This window comes from Protopterus annectens, chromosome 3.part0 (assembly GCF_019279795.1).
Source record: "Protopterus annectens isolate FY-2018-M chromosome 3.part0, PAN1.0, whole genome shotgun sequence".
Classification (NCBI taxonomy): Eukaryota; Metazoa; Chordata; order Ceratodontiformes; family Protopteridae; genus Protopterus; species Protopterus annectens.
In genome coordinates, this window is record NC_056731.1 from 1,652,205,867 (window position 1) to 1,652,222,073 (window position 16,207).

At 40.4% G+C, this 16,207-nt stretch overlaps 1 protein-coding gene across 1 annotated transcript; it reads left to right on the forward strand.

Moving 5' to 3' along the window:
- The first annotated feature begins 10,528 nt into the window (after positions 1-10,528).
- Positions 10,529-12,424, forward strand: LOC122797147 (SCAN domain-containing protein 3-like). The gene has a single exon (XM_044065952.1). The coding sequence runs from the start codon at positions 10,529-10,531 to the stop codon at positions 12,422-12,424; it is 1,896 nt and encodes a 631-aa protein (XP_043921887.1).
- Positions 12,425-16,207: the final 3,783 nt, after the last annotated feature.

Sequence of the window (16,207 nt, forward strand, 5' to 3'; positions counted from 1 at the left end):
CAGTTTTGGTAATTTTTGAGTATCCTGTGAAAGATTCCATAAACCAATTAAGTCCAACAAAGTGAGGTATAATTATAAATAAATCTTTAATATCCATGGACACAAAAACTGTGTCTTCTAGATATGCAGCTTGTGATAAATATCTTAGTGCCATATATCACTTAGAATGTAATCAATATCACTGAAAAATGCTTTTAATTCCTGTCAGCATCGATGGCCAATGATCCCATTTTAAAACCTGTAGCACTACGATTTGTTGAAGGGGTGGATCAATAAATTGTTTATGTACTTTCAGTACTCCAAAGATGGCATGAATAATTGAACTGTTAATTACTAGAAAAATGTACTCCAAGTCTGCAATTACACCCTGCAATAATTCAACAGGCAACATGTAGTCATTTGCAGAATAGGCAATATTAACATCATTTTTAGACACTTTTATCATAAAACAAGTCATTCATTAATGAAATCAGCACTTTTATTGAATAATCAATTGCATTCATCATCACATCCCTATTCTTGTCAGCTGTCATGATCTTTATTGACCTATTGTGCCAAATCATGCAAATTTCTTTCACGTGTTGTTAAATTAAAAGGGTAATAACATTTGTTACTACATAGTTTTTGATGTCAAGCTCCAGCATTCAAAGAATGAAATAGATGGGTGTAGTGGTGGATGTACTTTTCCTATATAAACTATTACCCAAAACAGTTGAAGAAGTATAAAGCTCTGATAACAAATGGCTCAGGTTAAATTTGTATGAATATCTTTATTATGGGCATTTATGGTTGACTTGGTTCAATTTTACCTCTGGGTATGTGCAGATCAGAGTGTGTGTATGTACCTTTAAGAAGCATTTCCAGATGTAGCACTGCATATAAATACTGAGCATGTGCAGGCAGCAGTGTCATTTTGAAAGAACAGCCAGAGTCTTAACATATATGAGTATGGTACTCGGTCTGTTTATAAAGTTTATTTAAGTTTAAGTTACAAAGCCTCATTTCTGATGTGTTTGTTTGCAATAAAGCTGCTTGAACTGAATCCACAAATGTTTGTCTGTTTCATCCTGACCAGACGAGCAACATAGTGTCAGAACCAGGATCAGAAAAACAACTTCTTCAAGCCATGAGGTGCAGAGTTGAAGGCGAAGGCAGATTAAGCAGGTTGAGTGAAACAGAGCTCAGATAAACAAAAAGGGCCAGAAATGAGCTTAAGATAAAGAAAACTGCACAAATGATTTATTTGCCAAAGAAAATGAAACAGAGCATTTATAAGGCACAAAACACATTATTAATCAAATGAGTAGCACAAAAATATATTATTAAGCAAACGGAAGGCTCAAACTGCATTATTATTTAAATGAAATGTTCAAAACCATGATATTTGATAAAACTAGTAGAGATATTCATATGGGTCTCAGAATTACCTTGGTTAGCATAATGAGTATGTTTAATGTAAAACGGGCACAAGAAAAGTATAATGAGCATGATAAGAGATTAAAAGGGCATAATAAGTATAATAAAAGGGCAAAATAAGCTTAACGAGCAATGTGACTGCATGTGTTTTAGTAAAAGACTGTGTTTTGGGCACAAACTACTATTTCGCATTGACCTAAGCCTTTCAAAGCATAACTAGAGTTGTTCAGAGTATCTCAGAGTGTGCAAAGTGTTTGCAGAGTGTGTGCTTTATTACAGTGCAATTATTTCAAAGAGTTTGCTGTCTGCAAAGTACAGTTATATTGCAAAGTGCAGTCAAAGTAGAGCCATTTTGAAAAGTTTATTGTGCTGTGTGCATTTATTTGCAGAGTGCCACCATTTTAAAGTGTTTCTTACACTGTGCAAAGTTATTTCACAAAGTACAGCCATTTTGAAAGGTTCTTGTGCTGTGCACAGTTTACTTGCAAAGTGCATTTATCTTGAAGTCTTTCTTACTCTGAGCTTTTTTCATTATGTACAGTTTCTTTGCAAAGTACAGTCATTTAGAAGTATTTTTACACTGATAAAGAGTGGTTTCATAAAGTACAGTGATTTCAAAGTGTTCTTGTGCTACGGAGACTTATTTGACAAAGTGCAGTTATTTCAAAGAGTTTGTTGTGCTATTGGGCATAATTACAAGTACTGGCATAAAGTTCTGGCATATATATATATATATATATATATATATATATACATATATTTATGTGTGTATCTTCATACATGATTTTAAGCACCTTCACTACTGTGTGTTGGTATGGCAGAGGCATTTTGCAGACCAGATCCACTTGTGTTTGATCATAATATAGCAGTAAATTGGGAGTATTCGAACAGGAATACAATATTTTCATACAAGCAGCTTTTTGGATAAAAATGCATGTATGAGGGCATTTATTTTGCTTAACTTAGCTGGGTCAGAGGCTATTGAAAGAGAGCGTTCATTTGTGTATGCACCAGAAGTATATGCAGGAGAGGGGGAAACTGCCATATTGTGGTACTGGCTAAATCAAGGGAAGACCCTGACTGCTTAAAATATATATTTAGAGAAATGTGCAACCCCCAGACAGATGTTACATTAGAGAGGCACTTATTTTATACAAGAGACTAAATGCCAGGTGAAACCTTTGCAGCTTATATCACTGACTTGAGAAATAAAGCTAAAATGTGCAGATTTGGTGACTTGAAAGATGAGTTAATAAAGGACAGGCTCATGTGTGGTGTCAATAGTGCTGCGGTGAGAAAGATTTTGCTTTGTGGCAGTGATTTAACATTAAGCAAAGCCATAGAGATTTGTCAAATCCATGACCTCACAGAAAGGCACACAGGTATGCTTAGAAGTGAAAAGAGCATGGTTTCAGCAGCCTGTAGAGCAAACATAGACAGCATGCAACACATGGCAAGCAGAAACAGGCCTAAGCACATGGCAGCTACAACCCCTGTGGGTTTGGCAGGGAAACCCCATAGCTTTCTTCCAAGTTCCAAGACTAGCTCAGTAAACAGGGCATGCACAGTACAGTACAAGACTGAGTCAGCGAAACCCAAGTCAAGTCTTATTGTTAACTGTTGCAATTGTGGAGCCAACCATGAGTGATAAAGATTGAAGTGGTTAGCATTTGGTCAGCAATGCCACAAGTGTAAAAATGGAACCATTTTCAAAAGTTTTATAAATCACGCAAGCCTCATTCAGTTATTAAGAAAGGTCACTCAAAAAAGCAAGTTGATCATGTACAGAGCTGCAACCCTACTTTCTATGTAGATGGTGTATCAGTGGTCAGTGAAAAGGTTAATGGAGTAGATTTGTTGGCAAAGAATTAAGTATTTTGTACTGTCCTGATCAATGGTAAACCCACAGAGCTCAAAGTAGATACTGGTTCAAAGTGTAATGTAATGTCAGCAGAAATATTTGCTAAAGTGAGGGCTGGTGAGCAACTTAATTTGGGTAATTGTGCAAAGCTTGTTGCTTATGGAAGTGAAGAGATTCAAACTGAAGGCTCATTAGTGCTTTCATGATATTCAGCTTGGAATAGTTAAAGCTTGCAGTTTTATGTAGTCCAAAAATCTATACAGTCATTATTAGGTCTCAGAAACAGTTTGAGAATGAAACTGCTTTTTTTATCAAACAAGTTCATTATGTAAGCACATATCCCAGTTCCAGCTTTACAGATGCTATTTTCTCAGAGTATGTGTGTTTGACAACAAGCTAGGCAAACTTCCAGTTGTGTACTCCATGAAAGTAGAGCCAGAGGTCAGTCCAGTGGTCAGACCAGCAAGAAGACTTCCAATAGCATCATGGCCACCCAGGTTTTGATTCTACCAAAAGAAGGGCAAGAAACTGCCCTTTGGACATGCTTGAATAGGTAGAGTAAGCTGTTTTTCTGATTGGCTGGTGGGGATGAATAGAGAGCCTTGTCCTTCTGGACAGTATAGGGGGGGGTCTAGTGCTAGGGTTAATTAGTGCTTGCTATGCGTTTTAAGCAAGTGCTTGACTGTGAAATGAATGGTTTGAGTGCTAAAGTTGAAGGTTTGTCTAGTTCCAAGGAAAAAATTGAAGAGTAGACTTCGTGGAGCCGAGAATAGTTTAACTCTAGCTAAACAGCGCTGTCCGGTGCACAAAACCACACAAATGCGGTTTTTATAGCAGGGACGTAAAAGAGATAGAAATTAGCCCAAAATGGCCAATAAACTACTAACTTCTGGGCTGAAACCACTCCTCCAGGGACAGATAGGCTGCTCAAAGCTCCCCTCTCTCACAGATGAACAGAGAAACTTCCTTCTATGAAAGTAAGGTATGGGCAACACAGAAACTTGTAACACAGCCCTGGATTCAGCAATAACCTGAAAACTGGACTATACTAGTTCAGAAAGGCATGAAAAAGTATATATGTATATATTTTTTTCAGGAAATAGAGCAGATGCAATCAAAATTAGCCCAAAATGGCCAATAAACTACTAACTTCTGGGCTGAAACCACTCCTCCAGGGACAGATAGGCTGCTCAAAGCTCCCCTCTCTCACAGATGAATAGAGAAACTTCCTTCTATCCAAGTAAGGTATGGGCAACACAGAAACTTGTAACTCAGCCCTGGATTCAGCAATAACCTGAAAACTGGACTATACTAGTTCAGAAAGGAAAGAAACAAGTATTTTTTTCAAAAAATAGAGCAGATACAATCAAAACAACACTTTACCCAATTAACCAGTTAAAAAGCTCAAAACGGAGCCCTGTTCCAGCAGTCTTCAATCAGACAAGTTCTAACTGCACAGTCCTACACTAGGGTACAGATAAACCTTCTCCAAAAAAGACAGCCTGGATCAGTGCACAAGTTATACAAACAAAGCTAGATCCAGCTGGCCTGAATCTAGTCTATGCTACAGCAAACAAGGCGTACCGATTTCAGAAGGAAACAGTTCAAGTAAGCATGCACAATAAGCCTTTAACCAGAACTTCCCAGCTCAGAAGGGCAGAATCTAGCCTCTCTTCCCACAAGAGTGCAGACCACAAACCTTATTAATGTAAAACAACTGGTTTGAAGCCCAAGTGCTTAATCCAAGTACCTTAGAATAACAGTTACAATTTAATCAGGCTAATAACAAGCAGTAATAAAGGCAGCAAAATACATTTAATTGATACTTTTAAGAAGAGGCAAAAGCAAAATAAGGTAATAAAGTAGGAAGAAACACAAATACAGTAAAGCAGATGAAGTGCAAATTTATTTATTTTTTTTTGGAGAGGAAGGAAACAGAGCAGATTAAGATACTAAAGGGGAATGTCCTTCCCAAGTGCTCTCTCTGTACACCGCAGAGGAGATGGGACTGGTAGGAGTATCTGAAATCAAAATATGATCTCACTGTACTCAGTTGAGTGAGCAAATGAGATGGGTCAAGGAGGAGTGTGCAAAAACAGATTTACAGCAGGGGCAGGCAGTTCCAAAGCCAGCAAGATTAACACCACAACAGGAAACGGGGGTGGGGTGGGGAACTAACTGCAGAGTGACAGAGACACAATATTTACTGAATCAAAGACACACAATATTTACTGACTCAAATTTTAAATAAGTGCAGAGAAAAGTATACTTAAATCAGCTTGTGTCCAGTTGATATATGCAACAAGTCTCAGTAGCCAGCAACTCCGATTAAAATGATTACTAGAAATGTAACCAACACAGATTTTAATGCTAGCAGAAACCCACAGGCTAACTAACACTAACAGGAATTTCAAAGCAGTCTAACAACTTTCAATGAGCCCAGATGGCTACACTTTCTCACACTTCAGGCAACTTAACTGCAGAGAGACAGACACAATATTTACTGAATCAAAGACACACAATATTTACTGACTCAAATCTTAAATGAGTGCAGAGAAAAGTATACTTAAAACAGCTTGTGTCCAGTTGATATATGCAGACAAGTCTCAGTAGCCAGCAACTCCGATTAAAATGATTACTAGAAATGTAACAAACACAGATTTTAATGCTAGCAGAAACCCCCAGGCTAACTAACACTAACAGGAATTTCAAAGCAGTCTAACAACTTTCAATGAGCCCAGATGGCTACACTTTTTCACACTTCATGCAACTTAACTGCAGAGAGACAGAGACACAATATTTACTGAATCAAAGACACACGATATTTACTGACTCAAATCTTAATTAAGTGCAGAGAAAAGTATACTTAAATCAGCTTGTGTCCAGGTGATATATGCAGACAAGTCTCAGTAGCCAGCAACTCCGATTAAAATGAAGTTAGTAGTTTATCAGCCACTTTGGGTTAATTTCTATCTCTTTCACTTCCCCTGCTATAAAAGCCACATTTGTATGGTTTTGTGCACCGGGCAGTGCTGTTTAGCTAGAGTTAAACTATTCTCGGCTCCACGAAGTCTACTCTTCAATTTTTCCCTTGGAACTAGACAAACCTTCAGCTTTAGCACTCAAACCATTCATTTCACAGTCAAGCATTTGCTTAAAACTCATAGCAAGCGCTAATTAACCCTAGCACTAGACCCCCCTATACTGTCCAGAAGGACAAGGCTCTCTATTTGTCCCCACCAGCCAATCAGAAAAACAGCTTACTCTACCTATTCAGGCATGTCCAAAGGGCAGTTTCCGGTGTACTCTCCAGTCCAACTGGTGAATCTGGCCATTTTGAGGCAATGTTACAACTGCCTCATGTACACAGACAACCCTCTCCTCCTACCACCAAACACCAATATATGCAAGAGATGCAAATATACAGCCAAACTGGAGGCAAAGCTCTTTCAACCCAAGACTAGAACTGACAGTCAAGAGGAGAAGGGTAATACTTGCAACACACCACCAGTCTCACATAGACCTAATAAACCAACACCGGCAAATAACACACAAGAATACATGTAAACATACTTGGAGGCTCTAAATAAAAATCTGCAAAAGCAACAGAGACCTCCTAGCAGACATCTCAACAAGCCACGTTGCTTCACAAGAGATGGCTTGCACCTGTCACCCTTAGGCTTTTGAATACTGGCCAAGGCTCTTGCTTCCCCCATAGTGCCTTTTTTAGGCAAGGCTCAAAATACAAACCCACCACCATAAATAGCACAAGTAACCAAAAACTGAGGGTAATGCTACTCAATGCCAAAAGTCTAAACCCTCAAAATGCATGCACTCGAGACACTCCTCAGTATGGAGAGCATCGACATCTGTGCAGTAACAGAAACCTGGTTTAAGGCTCCTGAGAGCACCCCAGCAGTACTAGGCTATAACTCATACCATACCTTTCGGCCACAGAACCAGGACCAAAACACAAAAGGGTGGGGGTGTATCCATGTTCATCAAGGATACCCATGCCTCCAGGTTAGTGGTGCAGCACAATGCATCAGAGATCATCCATGTGCAACTAACAATGGGCAAAACTGCAATCCAAATTGTAGCTTGCTACAGATCACCCACCATGGCCCAGGACCCCCATTCCACATTTCTGGAGACACTTGGAAATATGAAGGTCCTACCAAACACCCTAATACTGAGTGATTTCAATTACCCAAACATAAATTGGGAGAACTACTCAAGTACTAACTCCCTTGCCCAACGCTTCCTAGAATTTATAAACTCAAATGCCCTGGATCAACTGGTCAACACCCCCACCAGAGGGAACAACATATTGGACCTGGTCATCACCAACATGGGCGACCGGTGTTCCACACCGGAGGTCAACCCCTCACTGGTTAGATCAGACCATAGACTAATCACTCTGGATATCCACATTCCACCCCCACCCCCAATCAAGGAAACCACCATGAAAAACTTTTCAAAAGCAAACGTTACGTTACTTAAGACTGAGGTGGAAAGGTTCACAGCCCCCATGCTAAAGGACAATGCTGTCCAAGCTGCTGTAACCTTTACAAAGGCACTCTATGAACATCTGCAGGAATTCATGGATCATGTTATCCCAAGTAAAACCAAGACTCACTCCTCCAAGAAAAGGAAACCAGTTTGATGGACCCCTGCCATAAACAAGCTATACAACAGAAGGAGGAAACTAGTACAGAAAAGAGTAAAATCCCAAGAAGGAAAGACATCCCTGATCAGTATCAGCAAGAAACTATGATCCTCATTAAATCATCCAAGGCTAGTTTCGAATGAAAAATTGCCAATGACTCCAAAGATAACCACAAAGCGTTTTTTAGCTATGTCAGGAACCTAAGTGGAAACTCTCAGATCTGCTCTGAGTTAGTGCAGAATAGCACAAAATACACTGAACCGACTGATATTGCCAACATTCTGGCAGACAGGTTTAGTGCAAACTTCACCCCCCTCTCACCCCCTAAAGGGCCCATAAGCATACCAAAAGAATGTAGGGCCCCATCAATCACTGACAAACAGGTTAAAACAGCCCTATCCAAAGCCAAATACACAGCTTCAGTGGGACCGGACAGTGTCCCAGGCTGTGTCTTACAAGAGCTCTAAAATGAACTAACCCCTCACCTAAACACACTGTTCAAACTCAGCCTCTCTACAGGCTACGCACCCACAGAGTGGTGCACAGCAACAGTTATCCCACTCCACAAAGGTGGAGCCACAACGGACCCCAGGAGCTATCGCCCTATAAGCCTGCCTAGCCTAGTCTGCAAGGCTATGGAATACATCATCATGGAACTCATTAACAGAGACATTGGGAACCTCCAAACCTTGGATCCTACTCAGTTTGGCTTTGTTAAGGGCAGATCATGCCTTCTAAACTTGGCGGACTTCTTTAAGATGGGTACCAAGGCATTAGATGAGGGGAAGGAGGTCCACACAGCCTACCTAGACCTTGCAAAGGCTTTCAACACCATTCCCCATTCTAGTATTATAGACAAGCTCACCAGTTTGAACATAAACCCCTATGTCACAAGATGGGTTGCCAACTGGCTCATGGATGGAACCCACATGGTGAGAGTTGCAGGCTCTACATCCGACTCTAATCCGGTTACAAGTGGCGTCCCCCAGGGCTCAGTCCTAGGACCCCTCCTGTTCAGTGTATTCTTTTCAGAGGTACAGGGAAGCATTGGAGGACTATGACTGACCAAGTTCACAGACAACTGCAAACTAGGGGCTATAATTGATTCTCTGGCTGATACAGACACCCCCCAGATGGGTCAAACTGAGACAGATACCTGGTGTCAAAATCATGGCCTCAAGCTAAATGCCAAAAAGTGCATAGTCATCCTCTTTGGTAAAAACAAAGTACCCATGAACTACCACATAGGTGGTAGTCCCCTAGATACAGAAAATGTAATAAGGGATCTGGGGACCCAAGTAGATAGTAATCTCTCCTTTGATAATCATATTGCCAAGGTGGTTAGAAAATCCTTCTATGTGGCCCACCTAATCACAAAAGGGTTTGCATCTAGAACAAAAGAGGTTATTGTGCCTTTCTATTCATCACTCATTAGACCCATCATAGAATACAACACCCCATTTGGGATGTACCTTACAAGACACCTGCAACAGCTGGAAAGACCACAAAAGTACCTTACCAAGAGGATTACTGGCTTCAAACAGATGCCCTATACAGCCCAACTCAAGAAACTCCAGCTGTACTTGGTTGCATACTGCTTACTCAGAGGTGATCTCTGCCTGACATACAAGGCCATAGCCAACCCAGAATTGATGGACATGCTCCACCTAAAAAAAACAAATCTCAGAGAGCCACATGCTCTAGAGCTCTGGTTCTCAACTTGTGGGTCGCGACCCACAAGTGGGTCGCGTAGCCGTCACAGGTGGGTCGCGGATGCTCCCACAAAAAGTTGTGAAAAATTGATGAAGTATTCTGGTGGGCTATTTTTGTCCGGCTACTGCTTTGACGTAATTGTTTGTTGTGCGTGCGTGACACGCGCGCGGCTAGCTAGTGTGGAAAAATATTTGAAATTAAAATGTCCTTCTGAAAGTGCAGCTGCCGAACAGTCACCGTGTGCAAGATCCAGCGACGAAAATGAAGCTGAAGAAGACGAAGACGAAGAACTTTGGATTCGGTTTGACTGACAAAGGAATATATGGCTTCCTACTTCATCTTTTTCCAGAATATATAATAGCATTGTCAAAATCACAGTTATGGGTATGGTAAACACAGATTTTTTTTTTCATACCATTGCTTGGAGGCCAGCTTGCTTAACATCTGCTCTCTTACTTGCATTACTAATGTAAACATCCCTGAATTTTGAGGCTGGCTCAAAATAGATAGAGATAAAGGAACTCTGAGCTGTACAGTACCATATTTTTTATTGTAATTGTAAAGAGTATATTTTTGAATGTAAAGTCAAACATGGCATTCCTGAGGTGTTTCTAATTGTGAGGATGCAATGGCAACATTATTTGTGTGTCGGCAACTTTAGTAGTGTATTGTTGATCGGTATATTAACATTTTTTTTATTTATCAGTCTCTGACACACAGTTACGAATAAGTTGACAAAATTGAAATTAAGGGCTGATGATGTTACGGCTACTGCTTTGACGTAATTTTGTGTGAGTTGTTTGTTGTGCGTGCTAGCTAGTGTGCATACGTCATTAGAAGTCGATACTAGCAATCACTGTTGAATAACGATGGAAAAATATTTGAAATTAAAACGGCCTTCTGAAAGTGCAGCTGCTGATGAAAATGAAGCTGAAGAAGACGCAGTATGTATGCCCGAAACCTTCGCTCCTAAGAAAAAAGATCCTAAGCGAAAATATGACGAGGCATACCTGAAATTTGGATTCATTGCAACCGGATCGGATGAGCTTCAACAGCCACAATGCGTTATATGTTCGGAAGTTTTGGCCAGTGCTAGCATGAAGCCGTCCAAATTAATCAGGCATCAGAACACCAAACACTTGGAAACTAACGGTAAACCCATTGAATTTTTTCAGCGAAAACGCGATGAATTGCAGAAACAGAAGAGTAGATTTATAAAATGTGCAACCATTAATACGAGCGCCGTTACAGCGTCTTATAAAGTGGCATTACGCATTGCAAAGGCCAAAAAGCCGCACACTATTGCTGAAGAATTAATTCTTCCGTCTGCCTTCGATATGGTGCAGGCCATTTTAGGAGAGAAAATGGCCAAACAGTTGCGCACCATTCCGCTGTCTAATGACACTATTAGCAGACGCATTGCAGACATGTCAGCTGATGTCAATGAGCAACTTGTTAAAATGCTGAAAACCAGTAAAATCTTTGCAATACAGTTGGACGAATCAACAGATGTTGCCAACTGTGCAATGCTCATGGTTTATGTTCGTTTTGTAAATGTGGCTGAAGCATGTGTTGACGAGCAGTTCATGTTTTGCAATGAACTATCAACTCGAACGACATCCGAAGAAATTTTTAAAGTACTGGACAAGTTCATTACAGAAAATGGTTTGAATTGGGATAACTGCATTGGAATTACAACAGATGGAGCAGCTGCCATGACAGGGAAGAAATCAGGTTTGGTTCAACGAGTAAAACACATGGCTCTAAAAGCTGTGTCGTATCACTGTTTCATACACCGAGAGGCTTTGGCAGCCAAGGAATTGAGCGAAGACCTGCACAACGTTCTTGCCAGTGGAGTGAAAATGGTGAATTTCATCAAAGCTAGTGCTTTGAATACACGCCTGTTTGAAGTACTGTGTTCAGAAATGGGGTCAGAACATGTTCACCTGCTCCTTCACACAGAGGTGCGTTGGTTATCAAAAGGAAGAATTCTTCAGAGATTGTATGAATTGCGAAGTGAAGTGTTTCAGTTTCTGTCCAGCAAGAACTCTCCACTGGCTGCTCATTTGGTTGACACAGAATGGCTGGCAAAGTTGGCTTATCTCGTTGACGTATTTGGCGCACTCAACGACTTGAATCTGGCATTGCAAGGACGTGCCAATGATATCTTTAGACATGCTGACAAAATTAATGCTTTTATACAGAAGTTGGAGCACTGGCGCATTCGTGTTGCACAGGGACGCATGGATGCATTTTCATTCTTGTCAGAGCATTTAATGAATGTTGAGCATGAAACGGATGTGATACAGGCAGCAATACAAACTGTCGTAGTCGGTCATTTGGATTTATTGCGCAAAAAATTCCTGCAATATTTTCCAGCACTGCCAACAGAGAACTTCAAATGGGTTAGAAATCCGTTTGAAACAGATGTGACCTCACTGTCATTGGCAGCAGAAATGGAGTCACAGCTAATAGAACTGTCTTGTGACACCACTCTGAAGACTAAATTTGACAAATTGAAATTGTCAGACTTTTGGCTACATGTGGGCAACGAATATCCACTTATTTCACAGGAAGCGATGTCGTTCCTATTGCCCTTTGTAACAACATATTTGTGCGAAACAGGGTTCTCGGCGATGACTGCCATGAAGACTAAGTACAGGAATAAGCTCCGTGTTTCCGATGATTTGAGACTGTGTCTGACAACCATTAGCCCCCGAATCAGTTTACTCGTCAGCAGAATGCAGTCCCAACCGTCACACTAGGCGTGAACAGTGCAACTGCTGAACAAACGTCTTCGACATAATTTTTTAGTTAAATTTAGAGACTTTTAGTTTCCGTACTGGTTGTCATATGTTTAATAACAGTCTTACTTTACTATTACAATGCAACGTTTAGCTTTTTGAGTCTTTGTATACTTGCATTAGACCGGCTTAGGCGAGCGTTTTGTCAGAATTTATCAGCAGCTGTATGTCAGACAGACAGAATGACAGATGTATACAAAAAGCATTAAATTCACGATACAAAAACAATAAGTTTGCAATTGAAATTCCTGTTTTTCAGGTATGTAGATTGTAGAATGTAGAATAGATATAAAAAAGTCGTTGGCGCCTGCGGCTCGCCCGGGCCCAGTGGGACTTTGCTGGGACAAAGGTGGGTCGCCACTGGAAAAGGTTGAGAACCACTGCTCTAGAGATATAAACCTCACCACAATGATAAATAGGACATGCTGGAGGGATAGATTCCTATCCCAGAGACTCCCCATGCTTTGGAACAGGATTCCAATATACATCAGGCAGAGCCCCTCACTAACACTCTTCAAGAGAAACCTTGACGGGTGGATGGGAAACAGAAAGTTTACCCCAGGGATCACTGCAGTGGCTCTGCTGGACAGTGGCACAGGGAACTAATCTAAGGGGGTGGCAAAAGCCAACACATTCTGGCTAGGCTTATAAATGTCCTTGGGCAGATAGCCTAGTATTTACCTATGAACCTATGGACCTATAAGAAGACTAGTATTTTGGCCTTCTCTAGCAAAAGACATTGATAAAGTGCTTTCTTCTTGTTCAGTGTGCAACAGTACTAAGCCACATTTGCAAAAAGAGCCACGTCAGCTAAGCCAAATTCCTGAACTACCTTGGTCAACAGTAGCAAATGACATATTTGAGTGGAACAGTCAACATTACTTAGTGTTGGTAGACTGTTATTCAACTGGTTTGAGATTGATTTGCTACCTAACCTAACATCCAGTGCTGTTATTACTAAGATGAAATGGGTTCCCTTTAAATCAGCGAATGTTTAAAATAGCGAATGCTGATTTATCGACCCATTAAGAGCAAAACCATAAAATCCTGAAGACACGGAACAGCGATTTTTTTCTCAGAGAAAAAAAATCGCTGGGCCGTTTTCAGGACATTTCCTCCACTGTGGTGCAATCTTGGAGTTGGTATATTTACATAGGGGGTGTGTGGGGAGCTATTGGGGATGTAGCGGGCGAAGCCCCCCACTTTATTTTGTGTTTTGAACTTTTTTTTTTTTTGTGGAACAACGATTTTTTTCCCTGGGAAAAAAAATCGCTGTTCTGTGTCTTTGAGATTTTAAGGTTTCGCTCTTAATGGGTCGATAAATCAGCATTGGCTCTTTTAAGCGTTCTCAGTTTACCAGTCAGTTGTTTCAGAGATTTGCAAAAGAGTGGGACTTTATCCATATTACTAGCATTTCTGAATATCCACAGTCAAAACGGCCTTGCTGAATGTGCAGCACAGAGTGAAAAGCAATTACTGGAGAGGTCAAAGCATGACAATACCAATATCTTCTTGAATTTTTTCAGCCTCAGAATTATACCCCGTGGCAACGTACTTGGCTTGCCTGCTTACAGACCTTTATCTAGGCAAACCAGAACAACCTTGCCTAGCAGTTCTAGTTTGTCAGTGCCTAATGCTAAAAACAATAGAGCAATCAAAGCCCAATTTTTTAAGAAACGTTCTTCTCAGAAATCCATCTATGATAAAATGAGCAGATTTCTTTGTCCATTAAATGAAGGAGAGGCAATGAGGACACAAATGTCGAAAAGCTTTGATCTAATTGGTCAAGTGAGAGGTACATGTACCAAGCCAAGATCCTGCTTAATGGAATTTGAGGGTATAGAGTACAGGAGAAACTGCAGACATCTTCCTGTATCAGACATGATATCACAACATTGTACCTGTGATACAGACTCTAGATCACAACCCTGACAATGTTCACACTGGAGAACATGTCTCAGTATCCATTCCCATTCCTGATTATGTCCCAGATGTCCCCAAAGTTGAACATTCCATGAAGACAGTCCCCGTTACTAGATCCAGTTCTGACTTTTATGTTACATGGTCAGGTCGTATTTCTAGACCTAGTGTAAAATACACAGCGACCTGGACATGATTGTTTCATATGTGTCTGATTTTGTATAATTGCATGTCAAAGAATTAGTTTTGTATAATTGCATGCCAAAAGATCATTTCTGTAAATTGCACGTCATTGAATGCTGTCATTTCGTATATGGACTATTTCTCAAAGAGGGAGGATGTAGATCAGAGCGTGTGTATGTACATTTAGGAAGCATTTCCAGATGTAGCACATGCATATAAATACTGAACATGTGCAGGCAGCAGTGTAATTTTGAGAGAACAGCCAGAGTGTTAACATGTATGAGTGTGGTACTCAGTCTGTTTATAAGTTTATTTAAGTTTAAGTTACAAAGCCTCATTTCTGATGTGTTTGTGTGTAATAAAGCTGCTTAAACTGAACCAACAAATGTTCGTCTGTTTTATCCTGACCAGACGAGCGACAGTATGTCACTATTATGGACTTTTTCCACTGCCATAGTTTGATAACTCTCTGTGGGACATCTTAATAATGTGTTGCATGTGTGATGTTCTGATTTTGTTGAGCTTGTGGCTTCTTAAGGTAGTAGTGATGACTTGAGGGTGCGTTCATCTGAGCCTCTACATGACAATTAATATAAGGTGTGTATATGCTCACAGAGTAGGGCTATGACTACATTTGTCCTCATTTTACTGGATATACTAACACTTCCCACAAGTGTTTGAGATCACATCTAGAAATCAAATATTTTCTATGAGAGTGAGACATTTCTTACAGTGTCTGATAGAGTCATTATCTATCAAGTCTTTAAAAGCCTTCATACTTAATATAAAGCAAGATCATTCCTATGTAAAAATGTAATTTTCAGAAATGTGTGATACTACCAAAACCTATTTTTTCGAGAGAACACTAAAATGTAAGATTGCAATAAGAATGAGTAGAAGTGTAGAAATGTGGGAAAATGTTATTGTAATTTCAAAGAAAATGCATGAAAAATGAACTAACTGCGTGAGAGATGTATCATATTAAAACTATGTGCACATGGTTTAAAGCTTAATTTGTCAAACAACATGTGTAAAGTAGTATGTAACTGTATTTGCCATTGTTAAAATGTTAAGACAAAAACAGAGGGAAAATGTACCACTTGCTGTCGACAGCAGAATGGGACACGAGGTCATAAGAAGGCCAAAATATGCATGTTCACAACTAGTGGGGTTTGGCTTTATTGGCTTGAATGCATCCATAAAGACTTAAAAAGAAAAAGTAAAAAGCTGTGGACATTCAGAAGCCATGTAGCTGAAACACAATGTCCTAAAGGGGTCATTTGCATATATCACATGGCCCTCTATTAATGGAGGTTTAAAGAATCAAAGCCACTGTGGTGCAGTGGTTAGCCTTGTTGCCTCACAGCAAAAGGTTCTCCCGTTCGATTCTCGGCTGGAGCGCCTTCTGTGTGGAGTCTGCATGTCCTCCCCATGGTGAAGTGACGTTAAAGACATGCAGGTAGGTGCGAGCGCGAATGGGCGTGCCTTCGTTGAAGGTTAGGCGTTGGGCTGGCAACTCGACACCGTAAAAATCCACTGCCAATCATGAATGGACTGGAGTTCCGCTGTGGCGACCCCTAACCAGGAAAAGCCGAAAGTCATTAGTGAAAACTCTAGCTTGGCTAGGTTTTTCATGTAGTT

Excerpts from the sequence above, each read along its gene's own strand:
- LOC122797147 (XM_044065952.1), top strand. The coding sequence starts at position 10,529 with ATGGAAAAATATTTGAAATTAAAACGGCCTTCTGAAAGTGCAGCTGCT.